General features: G+C 45.1%; 1 protein-coding gene across 2 annotated transcripts in view; it reads right to left on the bottom strand.

Moving 5' to 3' along the window:
• Nucleotides 1-19,146, bottom strand: part of LOC119178225 (coronin-7) — a 231,415-nt gene that overhangs the window by 60,221 nt on the left and 152,048 nt on the right. For both annotated transcript variants that reach the window (XM_075882279.1, XM_037429422.2), the window contains exons 20-21: nt 8,962-9,100; nt 1,550-1,759 (exon numbers count right to left, since the gene is read on the bottom strand). In XM_075882279.1, coding sequence (XP_075738394.1) covers nt 1,550-1,759; nt 8,962-9,100 — 349 coding nt within the window. The remainder of the gene's footprint in view (nt 1-1,549; nt 1,760-8,961; nt 9,101-19,146) is intronic.

Raw genomic sequence — 19,146 nt, 5'->3', positions numbered from 1 at the left:
AAAATCATGCTAAAGAAAAAAAAATTCCTTAGTACTAATCCCTATATTGATGCAATGCCACAATCACATTTAACGTTACATTTATCCAATCACATGACGACAACCTTCTGGTGTCATTTCCACTCCCGATAGTTCTGGCGAACGCCACTTCAAGTTATGCAATTAGCACCGATGTTTTCAAGCATTAGAGGACACTTTAAGTACACCCGGGAGGCCGCCATTTTTATGTTCATGGCGAGTGTTGAGGCGAGCCTTTCGTCAGTTTGAGTCTCGCTTCGAATGGGTTGCGCGTAGCGTAGCTCAATGGTGCCGAAAAAGCGTAGTCATTATAGTGCGGCATATAAAAGGAAAGTTGTGTTAGCCGCGGAGTCGTCCTCCATTGTTCAAGCTGGGCGGGACTTTAGTCACCCTGAAATAAAGACGGCTTGGGCTAACTTCGTTCGGACGCAGCAAGCAGCTGCCCTTCCATTGACAAAGGAAGTGCTCCAGGCGAAGGCAGGGGAGCTTTCAAGGAAGCAAGGAGTTTCAGCAGCAGACTTCAAAGCCAGCTTAGGCTGGCTGCAGAAATTCATGAAGCGCTTTGCCTCCAGCCTCAGTCTTCGTACCTCAATCGTCCAAAAATTACCGGCTGACTATGAAGAGAAGTTGCTCGAGTTCCAGTGTTTCGTGCTTTGAAAGAGAGAAGCGAGAGCGTATCTGATAGGCTAAATTGGCAACGCGGACCAAACCCCCGTGTATTATGATATGCTGGTGGGGTACACAGTCTCCAAAAAAGAGGCCAAGGAAGTGAAGGTGCGCTCTGCCGGCTATGAAAAACAGTGCGACTGTGATGCTGTGCTGCACAGCGGATGGGCACAAGCACCCTCCTTAAATTGTTTTTAAGAGGAAGACGCTACCCGCTGAAGAGGCCTTCCCACGAAAGGTAATTGTGCGGGTCAATGAGAATGGCTAGATAACTAGGGCCATGGTCGATGAGTGGCTGAATATCGTATGGCGGCCACGTCCAGGTGCGCTTCTGTGCAAGCATTCTCTCCTTGTGCTGGACTCTTACCGCAGGCACTTTACCCACAGCGTCAAGGCTGCGTTGGCTGAAATGGACACCGACCTCACAATAATACCGAGTAGATTGACGGGCCAATTGCAACCACTTGATGTTTCCATTAACAAGCCATTAAAGGATCGCCTGCAGAGATTATACACGGGCTTTTTCTATGTCAGTGTTTATACATGTCCGTGTTTTATACACGGACATGTTTTCTCTTTGTGAATGCTGTCTGCTTTTCACCTGGCCTACATTCGAGGTAAGCTTTTTTTTTTTTCGGGGGGGGGGGGGGGGGGGGCTTCGGACATGAGGGGGTTGGCTTGGAATCGAGGTTGGCCTAGATTGGAGTAAATATGGTGAAATATTTCATAGATACAAAACAAGGACAGTTTTCAAAGAGGACATAAAAGGTGGTAAATTAGTTTGGCTCGAGTTTGGCACAATGGAGGTTTTTCATGTTGAAACAGGTGCCGAATGCCTTATAAACGAGCTTAGAATGAAACTCACCCGCAGCCTTGGCACTCTGAATGACAGTGGCTCCACGCTGGTTGTGGTCAGCCTGAAGGCACAAGCAAACTCCACTTCAGCCACACGGCAGGCCAACTTGGGCAGAAAGGCCACTGCCTGGTGGGGCCCCCCTGGGCACTTGTAGTGTGACAGGGGAAACAAATAGGGTGCATCCAGGGCAACCTCAAAGGCAAAGATGGTCGAGTCCCCCTGCACAACATGTCGATGATGCTACCAGAGTGCTCTTCACAAATTGTTAAAAAAAGACTATTTATCACCATGACTGTGAAATCAGTTACTTGTTAAAAACGTGACAGCCTGTTCTACAGGTGTCCCTGACAAGGTTCCTTTAGCCTTTGTTACTGGCCCTGGCTGCAATAAATACATTTGTTCGACTAGTCTGTGTGCTTCAGCATCGCTACAATATTGTATGTATACCCTGCGCGACACTACACAGAGCTGTCATGGGCCAACAACAAACTCGTTTAGGCAATTTTTGGACGAGTTAAATGGCTGGCTTGAATGCTCTCAGTGCGCTGCCTGGCAAGCAAGCAAGCAAGTGCTCTCTCCGAGAAATGGACGTCCACTACGCATGAACAATGCAGGTGATGCCACATTCAAAAAGAGAGTGCAAAGGTGAAAAAACCAAGGAGAAATGAGAGCAGAGGAGAAGCGTTTCGCTATTTCGTGAAGTTTCAGGAGCTCTATGCAGTGCGTGCTCTCAGGGTGCGAGTGTTGGCGAGACTGAGTCACGTGTGTACCGGGGACGCTCTCACTCCTCATGGGCACCGCACAGTAAGCACGTGTTTACCTTCGTCTGTGTCCCCTTTGGGAATCGTCAGACTGAAGCCTGCCCGGTTGCCTAGGAGCCTTCAGAGGGCGTGATTACCTTTGTGCTAACTCCGGTTTTATGCAATAAGCCAAAGAGTGGTGCATAGTGCTTGCATTTGGTCATACTTCGATGAGCTGCACTTGCTGGAGGCTTATGTGCACGAGATTTGCCCTAGCTCTCTTACCAGGCACAGTGGTCATCAGGGTAGAGGGCATCAATAGCCGCGAGGACCTTTTCCCGACCAACGTGTCAAAGCTCGCCATTGCCAGCGGTGACATGCTCGTGGTTGCCTGTTTTAGTGTTCGTCTTCATGTGGGAGCCCTTTCCTCCTCACGTTCCGGGAGTGGACGTTGTACTGTATTTTGGATTTGGGGTGCCACCGAAGGCAATGAAGCTTGTGTTTTGTTAGAACGAATACTGTCTGCTTTGCCGCATCGCTAAACGCTTCACTAGATGAGCGTGCGCGGAGCGGCGCGCTACATTTGCCAATGGCGGTCTCGAACCAGTGATGCTACTGGCTTTTGGAGCGGATATTACTAGAATCAATTTTAAGACACATACTGTGTAAACAAGGGTTGTATCAAGTCGATGTTTCGACAAGTGTACCTGTCTTCCTCAAGGCTATAACAGAACACTTCTGTCTGCTTGTCAAAACGTCGGCCCGACACAACTTCTGTTTACAGATATTTTTCATCGCAAGCCTTTATCTACCCCTTCCTGCCATCTTTTTAATAATGTGTTCATGACACACGAATGATAAAAACACGCTGTGCTGCATGCTAATCAAGCATAACAGAGTATAAAAGAAAAAAGAATTATATCATTGACAGATAACCTGACCATATTTAGTAGACAAAGCCAATGATAAAATTTAAAACCATAGCACCTTATTATAATGTGACTGAAGACCAGTTGACTGCCGATTTCTCGGACACCAAGTTTTGCAGATGTGCCTGAAAATTCGGACGATTTCGCGACAGCATCACAAGCCCTGAACGTCTATGTATAAAAGCGTCTGAAATTTATGACGCTGAAACTGATTTCCACTTTTCTGCGTTTTCAACCGACATTCCCACTCTAAAACAGCATAAAGTCCCCACCTCTGCTTTGTCTATGACCTCATAGGCTTAAACGAGCGCTTACATGAGTCATTCGACATCACAGCATATCCGAAAGTCGGCTTTGCCGCAATGCTAAGTGCTAAAGGTTGAAGCAGACAAAAGTCGGCTTTGCCGCAATGCTAAGTGCTAAAGGTTGAAGCAGACAAAAGTCTGCTTTGCCGCAATGCTAAGTGCTAAAGGTTGAAGCAGACAAAAATCGCAGCATATCCACGGAGTGAATCATAATGAGAGGGGCGAAGCGCTGGAGGGTTTCATCGCTAAACTGTGAACCATTCGCAAATATCGCCCACTACATCGTGAAATACGTGACAAACACTGTATATATTTAAGAAATTTTATTATTCATAAGCTATACGTCGCTTCCGTTCCCACTTCTTTATAACGGTGAAGTGGTGGGCCGGTGATAGGGCGTAGTGGAATGTCTGTAAGGACGAAGTAGTGGGAAGTTTGCAAAGGTGAAACTATAGGCAATCACGTACAAGCAAGAGATGGACACAGTGGGACAATCTATGGTTCTTTAATGTGCACCTGGATACAAGTACACGATCATCTTGCATTTCATGTTGGCTACTTCTCAACAGTATTTGCTTTATGGTCGGGGAAGTAAGTGGTGGATCGGTGATGAAGTGTAGCGAGATGTTTGCAAGGACGAAGTAGTGGGCAGTTTGCAAAGGTGGAACTGTGGGCGATAACGTATATATATACATACTTACATGCATACATACATACATACAAACATACATACTGTAGTGCACACGTATCCCGAAGGACTACGGCCACTAGCGTGGGTCCAGTCTTGGCAAGCCGCAGGGCACGCGTTAACCGTTGCCGTGGCGAGAACACGATACTGCTCTCAAAGTCGACACTTTATTGTCTGTGGCACCACCAAACGCAGTACAGCCCATTGCAAAGGCGCGGCGGGAAAGCAAATAGGCTTATCCACGCCACGGGCATAAAAGTATTACACAGGGTGCCACGAGCACGTCTCCGCGGTAAAGGTGATCCACGGAGACACCGGGACCAAGGCCCGGTTGCTCGAACGAGGGCAAAGGCACTCGCGTTGGCTTCGGAGGGAGACAAGTCGGCGTAGCTAGGCCACGCACTAGGACACCGTACCACCCTTCGGCCGTGCGTACGCAGTGGGGCAACAAAAGGTGAGCGTTCGCCTCGGGCGCGAGGCGCCGTCAGCGAAGTCCGATGAGCCCCGAGCGACGGGAGTCGACGGACGGAAAATATTGCGTGGCTCACCGTCTGCAGTCCCGGAGAGTATCTATCTGCCCGCTCCCGACGCAGCACGCGAAAACCTCTTGGGAGACTCCGCGCGCAGCGCCACAGTCAACATCCGCTACCGGGTGAGGGGGTTAAACGTCACTCCGCTCTCCCAGCGCGGCAGACAGCAAAGGAGGGCAGACATGTCGGGACATGAGAATGGCAGAAAAGGCGGCAAAGCCCGCGCAAAGGCAGCGGGCTAGCCTCAATTCCCACACGCCGCACCCATGTTCAATCAGAAACGGAGTGTGCATTAAGAACACATTTTCGTGACAAACACGTGTCCACGAAAACGCCCTGGTAAGAACGATGTGTTACACACAACTAAATATAATCAGTCTAGTGTGGCAGCAAATGCTACATGTCAACGGAGATTTTCGTACAGTGGCGCATCTTCTAAGTGCGCACACGTATTGGAGAGGTCCATACAAGTATTCCTCTACTCTGCCACACCCTTTATGTTCTGCGACATCGTTTCCACTTGCAAAAAAGCCGTAATTTATTTCGTGCTTTTCTGGTATTGGCGGCGCTCATCACGCGATGTAAATTTGTAAATTAAGGTTCGCAGGTCCTGAATGTATTCACAACAGCCTGGGCGTGCACCAAAATGCCTGATAAGTGTACTTTAGGAGGCACTGAAGCTATTTCAGATGGGGCTGTGGGGATTTGATTACTTGAGCAGAATAAAGAGGCATGAATCTTTTTTGGACGATTTCTTGTTCCTTAGGAAGTCAGATAAATCGGGCATTAACTACCGTATTTACTCACGTAATGAAGGCCCTTTATTTCTAAAAAAATAGGAGCAAAGTTGGGGGGTGCGTTTCTTACGTGGGGTAAATTTAAAAAAAAAAACTTTTTCGAGAGGAGCAAAAAAATGCAGTAATGCAAAAAAAAGTTAGGTTGCTTAGCTTTTCAAAATTGACATACGCGTACACTGTTTGAAAACAGCTTCTTTGTTGCACTTTACTCATTTTCGGTGGTTGTTGGCGCCATCTTCTGCAAGCTGTCCCCCGGCCGTTCGCGCACACTGTAAAAGCGTTTTGCGGCTATCTTTTCTCACAATCATTTAACCGCAATATCTGCTGTGATCTCAAGGGGTGCCAATAGCCTGTGTTACAATGCTACGACACCGTTAACATTGTAGCAAGTAACCAGCATCGCAGCGAGCTACCCCTGAAGCATTAAAACAAACCATCAATAACAAGATTAACAACAAAATACAGCCGCTGCCTCGCTTCTACATGGGAAGTTCCCCTACGCGCGGATAACAAGCGAAGCGAGAATCGGGAGTGCTACCAAGTTGCGAAAATTGTCACAGTTTTTTAAGGACAACAAGCTATTTTTTTCTGGTTTTTCAGAAACCTGCAACGCAATAGCGACGAATAACCCTTCGCGACAGCAAATCCTGTCATCGCCGCTCGAAAATCGCGTGCACATGGTTGGGATTTTTCGTATTCGCAGAAAGCGATCGTCGGTTGGCGCGGGTAGCTTCATGACCTCAGGTCGCTGGCTGCGTGCTTATCAGCTGCGATGTCTACACTCACATTGTTCGTGAACCTCGCTGTGGCACACAGATAAGACGGAAGACGTTCCCCACATAGATAGAAAGAAAAACAATACGACAGGCCGTAATGGGGGGAGGGTAATATTTTACCATATAATATTTTATGAGTACCATTAGCACGTGTTTCCATTTCATATCTCGTGATACATTCATATGATATCACATGTGTTAGTTCTTATACCCTACCTTTTATACCTGTCCTCCTTGGACCAGTTTTCTCTCGGCAGTATTCAATAAATACAAAAATTAAATTGACCACGTCTACAAGAACGATCGAAAAATGAGCTAATTGAAAAGGGTTAATTGTAAATGACTAGCTGATGAAGATAGCGATGTAGATAGGGCTGCCCAGTTAACGTTGTTTGTGAACACCATTTTTACTCTTTTGTGTAGCACATTTACAATGCTTCGCGCTCAAAGCACTCCGAGGACGATCAAAATTAACAGGTTACGTCCTCATATGACAGAATCAAAGAAAAATTGATGCCATCAAATAATGCACCCACTTGCTGGAAATAAGAAGCACATTTAAATCAACTGATTTTTTAGATTAACAAGCATCAAATGGACGAGCTTTTACTGTATTAAAAAAAATGTTGCAAGAACTCTACATCACGTTCGTCTCCAATCAGACTAGTGCTGCTTTAAAGATGAACAAAGGTGCAAGTAGTGGCTTGAAGCATAGTCGATGTAGATTGTTGAAATAGCATTCACGGAACCTCGTGGTGCTTTTTAAATGCCAAGAAAACGCTTGTTGAATGGAAAATCACATTTCAGTGATCTCCATACTGTTAGTGCAGTTAGACCCGCCCGCCTCCGAGAATGGTGTTCCGACTCTGCAAACCTGCCCTTTAATCGCGTTACTGCCCAACACCCGGCACAGCAGAGCAATAGAGCAAAGTTCTTTAATGGAATAAAAGGCTTTAACAGAGCACAGCCTGGTAAAAACAAAGCTTGTGCACTTCTCAAGGGTAAGGTAAATAAGTTACCTTGTTGCATGAATCAGAGTGCAATGCAGAAGTTTCATTTCATTCCATTTTGATATCCACTCAAATATTATACGTCGTAGTTTGAGCACTCGTGATCACTGTATTTACTCACATAATTTGCACCCTCGCATAATTTGAACACCTCTAATCTTATGCCAACATTACTAAAAAAATATCACTCACATACTTTGTGCTCCCCAACCTGCCCGGGCCGGGCCAGCTTGCCGGCGCGTGAACAAGGAGACTTTGGATCTTTAAATGCTTTGAACACGTCGCTGGGTGCACGCCTCACTGGGCACAGTCAACTGGGCTGTGAGTGCAAAGTCCCTTCTTCCAAGAATTTCCTCTGAATTAAGGCCCCTAGAGTACCATACCCAAATCCTCAAACCTGTTGCCGAAAATCTAGAGTTTGCCTTTCTCTATCTCCTCATTTCTCTCACCGTCACAGACAATTGCATAGAAGGCGTGCGAGAGCCTGTTGCCCTGTCGTACCAACTGTACCCCTCATTCTTTGCATCCACGCTGCGAAGCGCGCTTGGTCGATTTCGGACGTTTAGGTTTTACCATCCGTCCATCGCATTTTTACTGTTCCATTGCAGTGGGCTACAATACTTACATAAACGGCAAATTTAAGCTCGCCGTTACCAGGTTTGCCCAAAGAAATTGGGAACCGTGCCGCTACTGAACACTTCAGTGTGAAGTTCTTTAACGTGTAATGATCATCGCGATCAGTGGTGGAGAAAGCAGAAGAGTGCACTAGCTCGACGAAACAGAGGATGATGCGATTCGGGAAGGCAGTGACAGCGGCCACAACGATGATTCCCAATTGGATCTCTTGATCAGCAATTATAACTAGACGGCGTGCTACCAAATCTAACTTGTTAAAGCATGTGCTAATTATATTAAAGAAACAAGTGCTGTTCGTTTGTGCTCCAATTGATTCTTTCTCTTAATGTGTGCAGACTGCACGTGTTAGTACTATCGCTTATTATTTCGTATGTGTTTTAGAAATCCCGCATATTTTGCAACCCCCCCCCCTCTCGTAGACCCAAAATAATAAAAAAAGGGCTCGAATTATGCTAGCAAATACGGTAATTGTACTGAGGCACTCTTTTGTCATTGAACTTGCGCTTCCTCAAGTTCTCGATTGCTAACTCTGCACACAAAAATGTACATACAAGCTATGAACAAGAAAAAACTGCCATATCGCAGTTATTAAAACTTTTTATTAGCAAGACAGAAACTCGAGGAATGTGGGGAAGCAGTAAAGAAATACGAAATAAAACATAAATGATAATATAACTGAACAAAGTGAGGCATCTTTGAGGGTGTACAGCAGAAACGCTACAACAGGGACGAGACAGTTTGTTTTGTATGCATTGTAACAGTTGGCAGGATGTGGCCTTCAATGTCAACAAACAAGTGAAAATAATCCTGTGAAGATTAAATGTAGCCATTTAAGAAGCAATAGGTTTGTACCAAACACATAAACAGATGATAAATGTAAGGTAGAACATAGCTTCAATAAGAGAACTGGTTTTCACACAACACGCTTTTTTGCTCACTGGTTGATCATGCCACAGCACCAAGAAAGGATTACGTATTTGGAAAAAGAAAAAGAGAGAGGCAGAGTGCACCTTTCCAGTGAGAAACAGTGTTGAGCTGTCCTCGTCATAGAAGGGGATCAGTATGGCTGGGCTGACATCGATGCCCTCTGTTGTCAGGGGGGCTGAGAGCGACTGGCTGTCGTAAAGGCTCACTTGTCGTTCAGAGACTCTGCAAGAAACGTCACATCATCACTTTAGCTGCTTGGCTAATCATCTGAGAGCAGATTCAGGTATGGTTGCAGCACCATGTGTGATCCCATACCATGTCACAAAGGTCAGGCAAAAAACTGAGCAACGTGTCTACCAATAAGCTTTTTCGAAATTCTCCGACTTTTTCAGGTTTCCCATGATGATTTAAAGCAAACTCCATGACCGTTACATCTGCTTGGAAAACTCTCTGCACTGGAAACAGACCCACGAATGGTAAAAAAAAAAAATCAGGCAATCCTATAGAATAAGCTAATAAATGTATCACACGTGCTCCGAATGTCTGAGCACGTGCAGTAAATAAAAATATGTATATTTGGCCAAAATGACACCTCCGAGCCAGAGAATCGGCAAGTTGGCTGTTTGGCAGGATGCAAACACACGAGTCAAAATTAATCGCAGTTGAAAGTTTGAAGAAGCCCATGATAGTCCAACAAGGCAATCAAAGCTGCTAGGAAATGTAGAAGTGGCACCATTTCGTGGCATCTGTGTAAAAAGAGGATGCCTGAGCCCAGCTGGTTCCGTCACTGGAGTATATTCTAGTTCACTATAATGGTTACAGGCCAGGCCACTTAAGAGGTGGATTAAGATATATTACATAGACCTATATTAACTGACTTTACTATTTAGGATGCTAATTGAATTGGATTTGATGCGACGTGGATTATTGTATTTAGTATTGGTTTGCATGTCCACCTAAACTGTACACCTATAATATATACTTTTCAGCAAAAAAATAATTATATACTGCTTGTGTATTCTGCGCACCATGCGTTGACAAGGACTAACAACTTTGCAAGAACGGAGCCGCAATGCATACTTTCTTTCTTTTTTCCACGACGAGCACATACGTGTTGATTTGTTATTTCTCTGGGCTGTGTCCTCGGATGCCTGCAACGAAAGCTAGGAGTAGCGTTTAAAGCGATGGCACTCAAATATGCGCTGGCAAGAAGTAATCTGTCTGGTTGCAATAGCTCCCTCGATTCCACAGATTTATGACAGATGCAGGCGGGTTACCTTCGTTTGTGTACTCTTCTATGGACATAACACTAAAAACTAATCACAGACTTAACAATATCATCTTAGGAAACTGAAACAAAAAATTTAGATGAAGTTACCCAACTCTACCTTTGAAGTGCAAGCTATCAGAAATAAGTGCATAGCTGAGGACGTTTGCTGTTGCACCACCAATAATAATAATGATAGTAATAACAATAATAAAAGGTATCACATAGCCTGGCAAGCCTCTGCTAATGGCAGTTCTATCCGAACCAGAAGGCCTTCAAGCTAGCCGAAATTATGGTCAAGACAAACATGCACAAATTTACCAACAAGTATAATGTAGTGGTTGGAGAGACAGGTATGCTGTGGGATATGTGGAAGCAACAGACATCAAAATAGTGAATGTACCAACATGGAAGCTAAGGAATGCTTTAGACAACATGAAGGACAAGTCCTAGACTGAAACTGTCCACGGTCTTTTTTATTTTTATGCTTCAGGTTTCCACAATTGTGACAACTATCACATTGGTGAGACCACTGGTTTCACGGGAAGAGTTGAACAATACGAATATGATGTCAGGAAACAACGCATGACTTCATATGTCCTCGCTAAACATGTGTATTCTATAGGCGACCAAACTGACTGGTCAGACGCGTGTGCTCTGGCAAGAAAAAAAAAAAGCTTTCATCTGCCTGCACTTGGAATACCATCACATATACAACTGCACTTACGCTGAACAGGAGTGATAGGACACTTCCAACAATGTAGTGTTGGTGCTTATGTCACATAATTAGGTGTAATTAAATACCCTGTGCCTTTCTCATGGCTATTATTGTGAACAAGACTCCCATAGCAGGTTCGGAAACACCAGTAGACTTTATATTTCTTTGGTGGGTGTATTCTTTTACGTCTATATTATGAAACAGCTACGCACTGCTTTTGATTTTTCTCATGCATCCTTTTGCTGCTCACTGTAATTGCAGCTGAAAGAGAGGCTTTTTTAGCTTGGATCAATGGTAATGTCTATGTTTGTGACGATTGCACAGACTGCCGTCAGTCTTCATGACCAGGCCCGATTTTTCAAAATTCCCCGACTTTTCCAGGTTGGTAGACACCCTGATGGACGGACGGTTGGATGGATAAAAAAACACAGTCAAAGTCGTTGAAGTTCGCCAAGAAATGCTTCCCATTTAGAATGTGAGCTCAACACAGAGTCATTCGCTATTGAGCAATCTAAGATAGGTTCACATGTACAGACGGCTAACACAAACATCTGGTGTTTTGTCGACAGTGTGCTGGTGTGCTACTGGTTCACTGCTTGTTCACCTGTTGCACTTTTTTTGCCTCTGTTGTTTTTTTTATACACTTGCTGTTGTTTTATAGCTTTGCTGCAAGTAGTACCACCATATTCATAAACGCTTATTGAATTGAACCTGACTTGCCACAGTCTCAAGGCAGCGTGTTTGAAACACATTTATGCTGTCTTGACACCACCTGAAAACAGTGCGAGCTCAAAATGCACTTGTGCTGCACTGAAGGCAGTGAGAAGTAAAGTTCAAGTGAAGAAATGCTTCTTAATACAGAGGTTAGGCTCTGCTCAAGGTTTGAGGGTCTCGGGCGTTTTTTGTTTTTCGGATCGTGCCACTGATGCAGTTATTTTTGCTGGCAAGTTTTCAGGTAACTCATGCTGATCAGAACAGTGGTGTCGCTGAAGGGCCTTGTCTTGTGTCGGTGCAAAGGGGATGTTTTATGCATACATGAAGGAGGAGGAGGAATAAATGAGGAAGGACAGGGAGGTTAGCCAGTTCTCAGACCGTTGCATACATGAAGTTTTTGTGTTTGTGTAAAGGCTGGCTGATTTTCGCATAAATGTGGCTGTTTTTTTTTCCCTTCTGTCACTAGCGTTGCAGCGTTCACAGAGACTGGGTTTGTGTACGTGGGTGGCGCTTATGCTGTGCATGCATATACAAGGCATCTCGAAGCACCTTCTAATTTAACATCCTGGAGCACACCGAATAAGCAAGTTGCATTTACATTCAAGCACTTGAATAATTATTATGAGGCTTTTATAAAGAGCCCTCACTTTTGAGTTCTCAGAAAACCTCTAGTGGTTTTTCTAAAAATTAGCAAATAAACAATACAATGAATACTAAAAATTGTACTCTATGAAATGACACTTGAAATAGATTAATGTTGTCAGCCAAAGTGGTAGACAGAAACATCGCAACGCTTTATGCTGTCGCTAATGGACTCCCCTAAGACGACACAAAAGCCAGCTGAGGAGGCTGCACGGAGCTAGCTAGGCTCGCAAAGCAAACTTCTGACAAACCTTTTCCTCTCTCTAAGGCCTCTCTGTGCTGGAGAAAGAGCATTCTCGCAGTGGCTGCACATGCGCCAGGTTGTCTGAAAATGGCATTTAAGCTGAGCAACTGCAAAAGTATTCTAAAGTGCATTAAACGGTGTACTGCATGGGAACAAACTTCACTTAGCCTTCAAAAAGAAGCTGCTCGGACATTGTGTTTGTGCATAACTCCTGGTAGGAGCAGTTAAAAAAAAAATGCGCATTGAGTGCTGCCAGCCCGGCCATTCACAACCTTGCCTTGCCTATCAAACTGAGGAGAATACTGCCTAATTTTTTAGCAGCAAGCTGTTTAGGCTACCAGCCACTTGTGCTCCGTTGTGCAAAATTCCCCAGTGGGTGGGCCTCACAGGAATGATTGATTGATTGATTTGGGGGGTTTAACGTCCCAAAACCACCATATGATTATGAGAGACGCCGTAGTGGAGGGCTCCGGAAATTTTGACCACCTGGGGTTCTTTAACGTGCACCTAAATCTGAGTACACAGGCCTACAACATTTCTGCCTCCATCGGACATGCAGCCGCCACAGCCGGGATTTGATCCCGCGACCTGGGGGTCAGCAGCCGAGTACCTTAGCCACTAGACCACCGTGGCGGGGCAGGCCTTACAGGAATGGTTTGGCAAGCCCCACTACAGAGTACAGCAAGTGCAAGCATTGACCGCAAACTCTGCTCGACAAAGTTGAGTAGGTGAAACTAGTGAATGACAAAAATGAAGATAAATAAAAAGAATACAGACAAAAGATAGTGTCAGACAAGAAGCTCGAGAATCGAATGCCTTAATTTCGCCAAGGCATTCGATACTGTCCCTCATTGTCGTTTAATCTCTAAATTGGCCGCACTCCGTATTGATTCATTTATTCTGTCTTGGCTACGAAGCTTCCTCTCTTCGCGTGAGCAACTTACGGTGATCAACAACATTTCATCTAACCTTTGCAACGTCGCATCCTGTGTCCCCCAAGGCAGTGTAATAGGTCCGTTACTTTTTCTAATATACATTAATGATTTGCCCGATAACCTTTCATCCACAGTTAGGTTGTTTGCTGACGATTGTGCCATATACCGCAACATTAAATGTTTTAATGATCATTCCGCTCTCCAAAATGACTTTGACCTAACCTTCCGGTGGTGCGAAACTTGGCAGATGTCCCTTAACGCCTCTAAATGCAAGTTAATCTTGTTCACTCGAAAGCATACCAACTCAGCATTTCACTATAAGATTAATAACGCGGTTGTGTCAGCTACACCATCTTACAAATATTTAGGCGTTCACCTTACATCTGATCTATCCTGGACTACGCATATAGCAGCTGTCTCATCGAAAGCATCTCAATCTCTCGGATATCTCCGCAAAAACTTGCGCAACGCTCCTTCTAACGTACACGCATTATCATATATTACTTATGTTCGCCCACAGCTAGAGTATGCATCATCCACATGGTCACCATATCAAGATTACTTGGTACGTATGTTGGAAGCCGTCTAGAATAGGGCAGCGAGATTCGTCTCCGGAAACTACGACTATCATTCAAGTATTACTCTAATAAAACAAGACCTTGCATTTCAGTCACTAGAAGTACGCCGCAACATTGCTCTTTTATGTCTGTTTAATAGGTACATTTATAGTAACGAAATTCACTGTTTGCCACTTTATTCTCCTGCGTGCACTTCCCAGCGCATTCACAATGCACATAGCTTTATGCGCATTCATGGTCACACGCAGGCATGTAACTTATTATCACTACCTCGAGCCATTGCATATTGGAACGGTCTTCCGAATCATGTATCCATTTGTAACCGTGAAATTTTTCGTGAAAACCTGATTTCGTTGCACTCTAGTATTGTATAACGCTGTTGCACCTTGATTTTTGTAATCTTTTATATATGTATTTTTTTCGTCTGCTTTTCTCCTTTATTGTTATTTCGTTTGTATACTGATGTCCCCCTTACTCAATGCCCTTCAGTGGGCCTGTAAGGTTTTTTGAATAAATAAATAAATAAGACTTAGACAAGAAAAAAAAACAAGAGAAAGAAATAGATAAAAGATATAAGGAGCACAGAAGAGAAACAAAAATAGAAAGAAACCAATGAAAAAAGAAATACAACATACAGGTCAGCAAACTCGCCTCATGAGTAGACGCACTCGGACTAGCATCGAGCTGTGAGTCTGAATGAGTCAGGCTCAGGAACATTTTGGTAAGTCTGGTTGAAGAAAATTTGAGAGTGTGAGTTTGAGATTGTTCCACTTTCTGTTGCCCACCATATCCTTTCCATATACTCTTGAGCATTACTATCTGCATTACCTGGACTCACGATTACTCCCACATATTCCACAGTAGAGACTTTCATGCACAAATTCAACATTTATTGCTCAGAGCCATGAATTAGGTAAGGGGGTGCCTTTATCTCCCTTTGCTAACTCTACTAGGGAAGTTTTTGATATATTGCTAAGAAACACTGTCGGAGATGTAAAGGAAGACCGGAAAGAGAAAGACAACGCTCGCTGATATTTGCGTGAACTTGGCTCTGCCTTGTATGTCTGGCGTTAAGTGTTTAGACACGCCAGAGTCCTTCAATGTTTACTGGTCACAAAACTTCGGCGCTAGTTTCATATAGGGTCCGCGGGTGCCACTACTGGCGCCACCGTTGCACTGAGAGGATCCAGCCGCCGCGCGTGCGGCATATTTGCCAGCTTTTGGCATGAAAACGCTCGCTGCTTCTGGTCTCTGCACGCTGGGTTTCTTTTTTTCTTTTCGTAGTTGTTAGCGATGAATCGCCCAATTATTGTGTATACCACCTGCCTTCAATGGTGTTTTATTTTTTCGAATAAATCGCCGCAGACCTCGGCCACGAACGGCAACTGCTTTCGCGTCTTTGGGCGCAAGCGCTGCGCCGTGTTTACCGATTTTAAAATATCTTTTGTTTGTTTCCTTCAAGAAAACTTTGCAACCACAATACATACGGTAGCTCCGTAGCTGCGGACTGCTGCAGGCCTATCAATAATGCAACGAAAAAAAAAAACTGAAAAGAAGCAGGTACGCGTCCTTCAGAGTAGGCTTTTAATTAATCTGTTGAGTGCTCTGGAATGCGCTGAGCACCCAGATACCCCAGTAATATTCTCTTTTCGATGAGGTGGTACAGTAACATTTAAAAGCGCTGCATAAAGGGAAAGGATCAAAACACGAAATGATGTATGCTGCACTCTGTGTCTTTCCGCGAACCCGCTTTTCAATCCTTGCAAAAAAGGAAGCGCAAACTTTTATCACATGCTACAAAAATAAATTTCAATATTATGAAGGGAGACAAAAGAGCGTGGTGCAGCGTACAAAAATTTATTGTTTGCGCTTTGATGTGTAGCACACGGACGAAACAAAATATTGCCACGCAGCAAAGACAAACGTAAAGTTCTACTGAATGAAGTTTATTAAAGCGAACTCATGCTCTGCAAAAGACTAGAAGGAAACGCAAACGTCAAAGAAGCAGTCCGCAGCGTGGCCTGCACAGAAGACATCGATAAAGTGAGTCACGCGGCATTTGCTATGCATGAATTGCTCTCGGGACGTCATTAATTTTCGATCCATGAAAATAGGGTCGAGAATATTTTCGAGCAAACAAGAAATCAAGTTAGTGACAAGGTGACAACCTTTCCATATCAACAATATTGCCCGACGCGACGTACAAAAAAAAAAGAGCAAACGGGCGCTTCAGTTGAAACACCACATAAAAAACCGGAAGCGGCCACGCATGGTTACAAAACAAAAAACGAATCCTGAGCGATAGTTCGTGGAAATAATAAAAGTGAAAGCACGAAGACACCAGAAAGGTTTTTTTTTTTTTTGCATGCGAGCCATCAAACTTCCTTGGAATGGCACAAGGCTTCAGAAGGGGCTTGTCGCGCGGAAGTGACACTTTTTCGCCATTCACCACAAATTCATCTGCGCGGACGATGTCGCTGTCATCGAAATGCTTCTCGCACACTCTCACATACTTAGAGTCGAAGCAAAAGTCACCCGTTTCTTGCCTTGGAATTAAGCGCTTCCATTTCTCGCGCAGCACGCCGTCGCTGGGTAAACAGAACAAGGAAACTTTTTCTGTTCTGCCCTAGTATCCGGAACGACATCCCGGGACACAACACGTGTTCGGCATCGTCGCTGCACTAACGCCGCATCACAACAGCACGATATGCACGTTTCCCACACAAAGCAAACAACTCGCAGCGTCGTTCGAGCCAGCGCAACGCCGCCCGACCAGCCCGACGAATCCCCTCAGTGAGATGGTGGCGCCACCGCGCGGCAACCCAACGCATCATATGAAGCTCTCCCATTGAGTTACGGAGCAGTTTCGTGACCAGTAAAAATTGAAGGACTCTGGACACGCCTTGTAAATATACTCGACGATGCCTTTTCTCTTCGTAAAATTTTGGTGGAGAGTGCGGGCCCTCTCTTTCACCATCACGACGATTCTCCATAGCGGACGCTCCTTGGCTGCCTCCGCTGTGTCTGCTCAAGGGGAATACGAGGATGCATCGGAAACGTCTCCAACCGTGCCTCGGCCAGCTGGGCCTGCCACGCCGCAACAAACCGCCGCTAACCGCACCGTCGTTCTAACCCAACCACGTGACCCAAGCACCTTTTCCGGCACAGACAACAAAGATGTCAAGGATTGGCATCAGCTATACGAACGGGTGAGCGCACTGTACAACTGGAACTCCACGTTCATGTTGGCCAATGTTCTATTTTACCTTGAGGGCACGACAAAGTTTGGTTTTCCAACCACGAGGAAGAGATCACTAATTGGGACATATGCAAACGTAAACTCATCGACCTTTTCGGCAAGACTATTGGGCATCGTCGCAGAAACAACTCATGTGCCGACTGCAGTCCTTCACCGAGTCATACGTGACTTACATTCAGGATGTGCTCGCCCTTTGTCGCACAGTTGATGAAAAGATGCGGGAATGCAAAAAGGTCAGGCACATCGTTAAGAGAATCGCAGATGATGCCTTCACTCTCCTCGTGTTCTGCAACTCATCAACAGTCGACGACGTTATTAGTGAATGTCGGCGCTATGAAGAAGCGAAAAGTCGTCGCATTGCTTCTAATTTTTCACGCCTTCCGTACACAGCGGTGGCGTCTACTTGCGAGAATATCTATCCACCACCTGCTCCTGCTGCACGCGAGAACATTGTATGCCTCGTCCGCTGCGAAATCAAAGCTGCAGCTCCAGTCTCCATGCAAAGTCGTGGCCACGATGATTCCCACACAATTTCTTTAATACAGACTGTTGTACACCAGCAGCTCGCTAACATCGAACTCTAGACGCTCTGCCCCGTGAACAGACCAGACTACCGTCCACCCTGTCCTGATCTGCTCCGAAACTCGTACGCATGTCCTCGATACCGGAACCCGGCGTAATGGCGAACTCCTGACGACAGGCCTATTTGCTTCTGCTGTGGACGTGTCGACCACATTTCCCACCACTGCCGTAGTCCCTAAAACTCGCCACCCTGGTACAACTATTCCAACAATTGGCATTCTCCTGTTGGTTCCCGACTGCCTACCCATGAAGACGATGCTACTACACCATCGACGCCTCCCCGACTGCAGCGCCCTCCTTCGCCATCAAGTCGCCTGTCTTGCTCTCAGCGCTTTCATTCTCCTTCCCCCTCCGGCTCCCGCTGCTCCTCAGAAAACTATTGACCGCAGCTCCTAGAGGTGAGCCTGCCGTGACGACCCGACCCGAAATTTCTCTGCTTACACTACCTGGACACAACAACCTAATCGAAGTAGATGTCAATGGCGCACCTGTCATAGCACTAGTCGAAACCGGCGCTCATGTGTCAGTTATGAACTCAAACCTCCGTGCAAGACTACGGAACGTTCTCAGTCCAGCTCCGATCACTGTACTCCGCGTAGCCAATGTTAAGACTGCAGTTGTCAGTGGGATGTGTGCTGCTCGGGTCACTGTTGCCGGATGCCATACGTCTGTTTTGTTTTATGTATTGGAGCAATGCCCGCATGAACTGATCTTAGGACTTGATTTCCTGTCGTCCTATTCAGCTCTCAATGACTGTGCTACGGGTGTCGTCGAACTTCCCCTACCATATGTCGTTGAGCCTAGTGATACTGAAACGAGCATGCTACATTCCACCGATTCCGCCGCAGAAAGCAGATGTGTAAAGTACAGAAGTTTATTGGCCATTTACTACTGATCAGACCTTTTAAAGAAATCGTGAATTGCCAACTGCTTCATTGCTATAGGTATCTGCCTTCAGCACAAATCTCTCTATACCAGTTGAGAAGCATGACGGTTTACCATAAATGTGCTTTGTTTCAAACATTCATTTACTTGCAAAGCCTTCTTCCATGAAGGCCTTAAGTGCTTATTTTTCATTTTTAAACTGTTAGGATTATATATTCACGCAAGTTTTTACATAGTAGTGGGAAAGCAGCAGATACTTTTTAGTATGAACCTGCAAACAGTATAACTTAACCAAATGATGAAGTTCGAATTAAGAGGCTTTTAAATATATTCAAAGAATAGACGGCCAACGAAAAAATTGAATTTTTTAATTAACAGAATATATGAATTATCAGAGCTTGAATTATTTTGATTCTACTGTACAAAATATGTGTACTTAACAGA

This window comes from Rhipicephalus microplus, chromosome 2, assembly GCF_043290135.1.
Source record: "Rhipicephalus microplus isolate Deutch F79 chromosome 2, USDA_Rmic, whole genome shotgun sequence".
NCBI classification, from domain to species: domain Eukaryota; kingdom Metazoa; phylum Arthropoda; class Arachnida; order Ixodida; family Ixodidae; genus Rhipicephalus; species Rhipicephalus microplus.
The sequence above is the reverse complement of the archived record's forward strand: the minus strand, read 5'-3'. Positions and strand labels throughout refer to the sequence as shown.